This window comes from Montipora foliosa, chromosome 8 (assembly GCF_036669935.1).
Source record: "Montipora foliosa isolate CH-2021 chromosome 8, ASM3666993v2, whole genome shotgun sequence".
Classification (NCBI taxonomy): domain Eukaryota; kingdom Metazoa; phylum Cnidaria; class Anthozoa; order Scleractinia; family Acroporidae; genus Montipora; species Montipora foliosa.
In genome coordinates, this window is record NC_090876.1 from 51,789,563 (window position 1) to 51,797,062 (window position 7,500).

A 7,500-nucleotide genomic window follows, 5' to 3' on the forward strand; every position below is an offset into this window, starting at 1 on the left:
AGGCACCTGAGTTTTTCAGGTGTCTATAAGACACAATTGCTTGAATTGTCCACATTTGTGCCACGATCACTTCACTCCTTCCTCTATAACCCGCACTTTAAATATATATACATTCATTTCATTCAGACTGTAGCAAAAAAAATTTGAGGAATTTTATTTCGCGAATTGGTAATTTCCTCTTTCGTCTTTAGATTGTTCTGCTGCTAACACGTATTGAATTTACAAAATGAGGGGTGGCCCATGAAGGGGTCGATGAACCGGGTCCACAGGGACGGGGTATAAACCTGGTCAGGTGTCCATGTTTTGTATACGTCCTCGGTACGCGGATACACAAATAAACACAAATAAATATCTAATCAACACAAGTTTATTTGCCATAAACACAAACTTATAGATTATCTTTAGCATTACGTTTAAAGCCCTCGTGAAAAGTTGATAGGTGATTCCATCCCGGCGTTCAGTTAAATTCCTGATTTATCGAAATTTAAAACAGTTTATCAGTCCACGAGAAAAAAAATGGCACTGATAACGGAATCATAATTCCTATTACACAACAGTTTTCTTTTCTACGTTTCTTTCTTTTTCCATTTCTTTCCGAGTAAACATAATTTTTAATTAGACTAACCTAACACAAAGTAGCTTAAAGTGTTAATAACCTTAAGTTCCGAGCCTTTTTGCACGACGGCCGCGAAAATGCACAGAGAGCCGCGTGGAACAATCCTCGGTCCTCAGAGGAAAGATACACATTTTTGTTTCCAGGATTCCTTATACTTTTGAAACATCTGATCCAGATGCACCCTGCAGATAAGCAAGCAAAAAAGTAGAAAATATTTATCGCCGGCGCAAACAGTTAGGCCTGGTTTTCACTAGCGACGCAGGCATAAGCACAAATATACGCAGATATAGTACACGCACAAATACAAATACACAAATATACACACGCAGGCGCATTTACTTGTTCTTAATTAGTGTCTATTGTTCCAACAAAAGGCTCTAATAAACAACAAGCTACTGAGTTTGAGTACGCTTCTTGTGCTTATGCTTGCGTCGCTAGTGAAAACCAGCCTTTACGCAGACGAAATGATTTCTCTCTGGACATTACGTAACTGAAAGTGACAGCACATCTACATGTCTACATGTCTACATGTCTACATGTCTACATGTCTACATGTACATGTTCCAGCACTCGGCAAAGTCCCTTCTTGACTTGTGGCTGTTTCTGCTTAGGTGGCCTCATACACCACAACCGCCAAGCCGGCCACTTCTGCTGGAGAGAACAGGACAGCCACAACACCGGGGACATTATCCCCTACTCTTCTCGAATAGTGTTTGGATTCTTTAACGTCGCACAGGGAACTTATGAACACAGAAGACATTTGTGAGACGGGGCCTACGGTTTATAGTCCTTATCCGAGAAGACTTGAAAGTCTAACCATTTGCAGATGAAATTACAAAGGCAGCACTTTCTCCTCAGTTATTTTAAGATCCTGCCGGGGTTCGAACCAGCGACCTCCCGCATGACAGCCCGACTGAGCCACCGGTGTGCGGTGCACTTTTTAAGGGTCATAAAAAAGGGTCAAAAAAAATTATTAGCAAAACTTCTTTAGTGCTATAATATGCAACCTGTTGTTGAGTTCCCCACATGATATAATTGGCACGTGTAGCTGCCTGATATTCCTCAATCAACTGCTCGACAACCTGCCTGTTCGAAAACAAATAAAACAATTTTTAACAGACTTAACTGATTAGAGTGTAATGTGAAGTGCTAGTTTTCTACCCAATATGAACCATGTGAGCGTTAGCCCTACTAATGGGAATGGGCCCACACAAGGACAGAGTCTGTTGAAATATAAGTGCTACAGGGCCAGGGTTTGCAGAAGCGTGAACCTTCCTTGCACTAAAACGGCCTTTTTTTTGGGGGGGGGGGGGGGAGAAGAGGAGGGGAAGGGAGACCGAGAAAAGAAAGCGGTACCATTTGAAATCACCACGACAGCGTTCGATGGGCTGTACGTAAAGGCTGTAAACTTACCGTATGGGATATCTTGTGTGCGTCACGTCTTATAGGCCTTACATGAACGCTTTGCCATGAGTTGGCTTAATTTCCATAACGTGGTGGTGGCCAATTGTGGTGAGCGTGGGATTTTCACTCGGAGCATCTGCATACAAATTTAGTACCCTAGCACCTCCCTCTCAGAGGATGCATCCTTGTTGTTAGTCTGGCTTGCAGCATGGGATTTGGTTAATAGGAGGCCTTAACGACAACAATAGCGACGGCAATCCCACAAAACGTTAAGTTCAACGATTAAAAAAATGCATGCACTGCGCATGTGGGTTTGTTAAGACTGAGAGGTGACTTAAGCCTGGTTTTCACTAGCGACGCAAGTACAAGGACAAGCACAAGCATAAGTAGCTTATGCTTAGTGAAAACGAACGTCGACACATCCGCCATTTTGTTCAAATGCTCAGACGCCGGGAATCTGGAGCGAGTGCCTTAATTGGCCAGACGTAGCAAATTCCTTGTTTGTAGTTGTGCTTTGTTTCCTTTTAACACGACGCAAACAAACGCAAGCATAAGCACAAGGAAAAGGAAAAGGAAAAATTTTGATCCTCGTGCTTGCGTCAATCCCGTTTTCACGGTGAATTAAGCGCTTGTGCCTCACTCAGCGTCGCTAGTGAAAACCAGGCTTTTTTATCAAAATACCTTGATGCATCAAACTCATCTAGATTGTCCTTAAACATCTCTTCTTTTTTGTAGTTATCCAAGAAAGCTTCTCGTTTTCGCAGTTTGTCAAAAAGTCGACAGCTTTTTTCAAAGACCTGTTGAAAGGAAAATCAATACCAAATACTACGTAAAACAATGACCCTCATGACTGAGATTGGGTCAGAAATGACTCCTATCTTGCCTTACTCCCAACATTTCATGTATAAAAAAACAAACTCCGAAAACTCCGCGCTTTTGATCACATTCACAATTAATATTTTGCCCTATAATTTTTTTTTTGGAAAAAAATTAAGCAACGCATTTTTGAGAGATAAGGGGTAGTTTCTAAAGAAACTGTGGTGCTGCGTCGGTGGGGAAGTAGTATACAAAAATTTGGTTTTATCAACGGAGTTGATAATGTAAATTGGCCACCGTACAGAGATTCTAAAAGCTAGCTTTTAGAATCTCTGTACGGTGGCCAATTTACATTATCAACTCCGTTGATAAAACCAAATTTTTGAGAGAGAAACACCAGCAAAATAATCTACCAAACAGATTGCTTGACTTACTGTAGCTATGCTGGTGTGATTTGCTAACATAAGACCACTGACTCTGTGTGCTGTCTGTACATAGGGCGATTTCCTGGACAAGGCAACCTGCAAAGAAAGCAAAACAGTAATGGCATACAACATCTGGCGACTTCACGGCGAACTGCTTCTCACGAAAAGGCCGATATCACATTAAATCTAAAATACTTGAAACTATAAAAGCCTTTAGATACCATAAAATGAAGATTCAAGAATTTGTAATGTGCATCTTGCCCATCCAATTTTTAAGATGTGTCCACCTATGGAAAACACAGTTTTGCTGTGTTCATTTAAAGATAATTCTTTTCATGTGCTGCACAAGTTCCCTAAAGCTTGCAAAACTGACAGTGGTTTGTCGATTGCGGAGTTGTTGAGGGACAGCCAGCACTAGTCTACGCTGCACTGTGCCCTTGGCTTACGGTTGTCTTTCAGCACGTTACCCCGCGGAATTCCTGCTGGGTCATGCTTCCAAGATGACATGTGTCCATTGATGCAGACCCTTTGCTGTCTTCCAGTGAGAAAGCTCCGTATACAAGAAAGGATGGTTGGGTGTATATATAATTGCTGTTGGATGTCAATAAGAATGTTATGATCTACTCTATCGAATCCCTAACTAAGATCGTAGTAGCATAATCTTGCTTTGGGCTGTCAGTGTCATAGAATTAGATCGCGCGTTTTGACCAGATGACGATTAAAACAAACAGAAACGACCGCAATGCCTTTTGGGCGAATGACTTGGAGCAGTTATCCGAAAGGAGTTAATTAACAGTCCAATGCTCCCTTCCTAGTACGGTACCTCCTTAGCTAAGCGGTGGGCAGCAATCGCTCTATTTTAGTTTGAACATAATAATTTGCCATGATTTGTTTGCACTGGTTTGTTGAAAAGGACTCTAAGTTCTGCCGAAAGAAGATTGGCAAAGTGAATGAGGCTTGTCTGGATAGCCATACCTGAATACTTGCAGGACCCCAGGGAATAAACTCCGCAAGTTTTCTTTCTCTGATACGCTGAAGAGACTTGTGCACCTTTAATATGAAAAAAAAATTACCAAAATCTGACCAGTACGATCATATTTCTAACAACTTTTGAAATGTTCCTATTTAAAAAGAACAAGGAACGCTTATTTGGGGGAAAGTCAGTGCTCTAAATACTGAGATATAAACAGTCACTTTAAGAAATAGTTTATACTTACCTAGGAACTCAGGCAACATACCTGTGTTGGATCAACTTCTCCTTGAATGATGTTGAGAATAGAAATATAGCAATGGTTATTTTTTCTGTCCCGCAAGGTTGATACCATGACGTTTTTGGGCTAAATAAAAGACCAAAATAATGAAAAGGGTTTAGTTATTTTAGAGAGCCAAATTGCTTTCAGCCAAACCCAACAAAAATGGGCTTTTACACAAGTGATACCTGCAACAATCTTCTCATGACATCAAGCACTGTTGTTTTTCGAATATTAGCCACCTCAAAATAAAACACAAGAATTAGAATGATAAAAACAACAACAACAAAATAATATTAATGAAAAAATAAATACAATGAGCCAGTTTCAGGTTTATACCTTCTGGTCAGTTGTAAGAGGAGTGTAACCAGTCATAAGGAAATGAAGCCGGGGAGTGGGAATGAGAGATGCAATCAAACCAATGAGATCATTGTTCATGTAACCTGAAAGATAGATTTGCAACCTATTGCTTAGCTGCCAAAGAGTATCACATTTCCCAGCAGCCCTGTTTGTAAACATTAATATCATCTCTTTCTCACCTGGATACCTCAGTGTTGTTGTACTTGTCGCCATTATTGTGGAAACCTAAATTAAAGATTGACAATAAAAAATACTGTAACTGCAAATAATCAACTTTACATTAAACAGTGATTCAGGCCATGAGAACATATTGACCATATACCAGTTGATTAACTTGAGAAAATGTTGGATTTTGAATGTGTAGCCTGTCTGCAGCTATTCTGTTCAGAGCTGTGTTATCAAGTACAACCTTAAAAAGAAGCAGTAGAACCAAAAATCACACACTCATTTTAACCAATCAGGGAAAATGTAAAGCATTACCGGTAACCTCTAATCTATTGCAGAGTTTCACTGACCACACAATCTGCATTCTGGGTAAGTCTCTTGAGAGTTAGAATTGAGTTATATGGCTGCACGACAACATCACTGAAATCTTCCTACATAATGATAAAAAAAGATTTTGTATTAGTACAGCACAGAACCTAAGGAAGCCCTGAGAGCAGAGCTTGTAATGAGAGGCAAGCAGAAGATGAACCTTCACACCAATGCAGTATCATCCAATTCCAATTTTTATATTCCATTAGTTTGAACTAATATACGAAAATTTTCAATCCACTTCCAAGGTTCTAAATTTTTCAATTCTCTTGACAGTCAAATTAAATCATCTGGATCTACCGCTCAGTTTTGCAAAAACCTTAAAAGATTTCTTCTTTATCGTTAGTGGCATCAAATTCTTCGAAGTATTTACGCTTTTGTATTTTTGTGGATAAATGTGTGTGTGTGTGCACTCTTTCGTCTTTTTAATAATATATTGTATTACGTCCCAGTGCTATCTTAAACTTCATTTCTTAGTCTAATTTGAGGAAGCCCATAGCTCCATAAGCTCTTATAGTTTCTTTATGGGCTTCCTCGCCTTTTTTTGTATTTTTGTATTTTTTGTATTTTCTTTAATAAATCGGATACATTTTATGTAATCATGGCAAATAAAAACCTTGAAACCTTGAACTAGTGAAACAGCAGGAGATTGAATGTAAATTGATTAGGGACTAGCCTACAGGTTTAAGTTTCTTTTGGCTTATTTAGATCAAGCTAAGGATAAGGCATTGTTAAAAAGTCTTCCACCTGTTGAGGAAACACTGAATATGTTTGTATTAGCTTCTTTGGGAACCTGTGGAAAGGAAAAGATCAGTTATTTAAGATATCAGTATGATTTATTAGAGAATCACAGATACCAAGTTTTCAGTTTTACCTATCATTAAGTTTCTCCAAAAGGTATGAGCCCATACCAGATCCAGTGCCACCAGCAATCGAATGACACATTACAAAGCCCTGTAAATAAAAGACAAGCAGTGGGGACGTTTTCTTAAAGAAAGCAAAAAACAAATTTCTGTGTACACGTTTGCTTTGCCAATTTACCTCCAAGCTGTCACTTCCATCAGCTTCTCTGTCAATGATATCAAACATTTCTTCATGAAGACGTTCGGCCTGAAATTAGTGAGAATAAATTAGGCTCTCATCCCAAGAATTTAATTTTCTTTTTAACTGTGCATGTACTGGTAAACAGAATGTTTTAAAAAGGAATATCTCATTAAGCACACTCAAACTTCACATTAGGTTACTGTTAAGATCACACTTACTTCTAAAAAACATTTTCATCATCAAAAAACAATAAATAACAAATACTTAAATAGTACTGAACCTGTGAATAGCCACTGGCCCAGTTATTACCAGCTCCTCCTCCATGTTTTGAGGTGTACATGTTTTCTGGATTGTACAGATTAGCATATGGTGAAGATGTAATTGTATCTATAACCTTAGGAGAAAACAAAAAAGCATAAGTTAGCTTTTTAAGTCCTCACCAAACAACACTTGTAATTCAGTCTTGAGAATCAAAATTTGATGTTTAATACTTTGGAGAAAATTCTCAAAATTAGTAATTGCAGAGAAAAGCTAAAATGCACCAACAACTACTGGCTACAACTATGCAAACGTATCCAGTTGACTGCAGACGCAGAAAACACCTAGAGTGTATATAACAGCAAACAAATGGAGTGGTAAGTTGTACGTCATTCGTAATTACACCCCTACGAGGACACCATCTCAGATGCCACTCTGGACTTCAGCCATGGAAGGAAACCCCCTTCAGTGTTCTATGATAGCCATCTATCAACACTGTTGAGGCTGAGTTGTGTAAATTTAAACTTTGCCAATTTGATTTTTTTATATTTTTGGGCGGCAATTCCTGGTTTCCTTAGTCTAGTTAAATATTCAACCAACTGGTCAGTTTCGTGAAAAATGATAACCTATTCTATACACAAACACTCTCACTAAGATTTACATACACCCTATCCTAGAGTAACTGCTTGAAAATCATACACTTTACAACGGCACATACCTATATAGCCCATATATGGCAGTAACGTCCACCCTCCCCCCTCACGAGTGTTTACCCCAGTTAGTGCCTACAGTG

General features: G+C 39.0%; 1 protein-coding gene across 1 annotated transcript in view; it reads right to left on the reverse strand.

Moving 5' to 3' along the window:
* Nucleotides 1–351: 351 nt before the first annotated feature.
* LOC138012531 (tubulin gamma-1 chain) overlaps nucleotides 352–7,500 on the reverse strand; it is a 16,184-nt gene continuing 9,035 nt past the window's right edge. The window contains exons 5-19 of the mRNA XM_068859326.1: nucleotides 6,730–6,843; nucleotides 6,447–6,515; nucleotides 6,280–6,359; nucleotides 6,153–6,198; nucleotides 5,387–5,467; nucleotides 5,194–5,280; nucleotides 5,051–5,096; nucleotides 4,851–4,954; nucleotides 4,700–4,753; nucleotides 4,500–4,598; nucleotides 4,237–4,311; nucleotides 3,271–3,357; nucleotides 2,702–2,817; nucleotides 1,624–1,702; nucleotides 352–798 (exon numbers count right to left, since the gene is read on the reverse strand). Coding sequence (XP_068715427.1) covers nucleotides 766–798; nucleotides 1,624–1,702; nucleotides 2,702–2,817; nucleotides 3,271–3,357; nucleotides 4,237–4,311; nucleotides 4,500–4,598; nucleotides 4,700–4,753; nucleotides 4,851–4,954; nucleotides 5,051–5,096; nucleotides 5,194–5,280; nucleotides 5,387–5,467; nucleotides 6,153–6,198; nucleotides 6,280–6,359; nucleotides 6,447–6,515; nucleotides 6,730–6,843 — 1,170 coding nt within the window. The 3' untranslated portion in view covers nucleotides 352–765. The remainder of the gene's footprint in view (nucleotides 799–1,623; nucleotides 1,703–2,701; nucleotides 2,818–3,270; nucleotides 3,358–4,236; nucleotides 4,312–4,499; nucleotides 4,599–4,699; nucleotides 4,754–4,850; nucleotides 4,955–5,050; nucleotides 5,097–5,193; nucleotides 5,281–5,386; nucleotides 5,468–6,152; nucleotides 6,199–6,279; nucleotides 6,360–6,446; nucleotides 6,516–6,729; nucleotides 6,844–7,500) is intronic.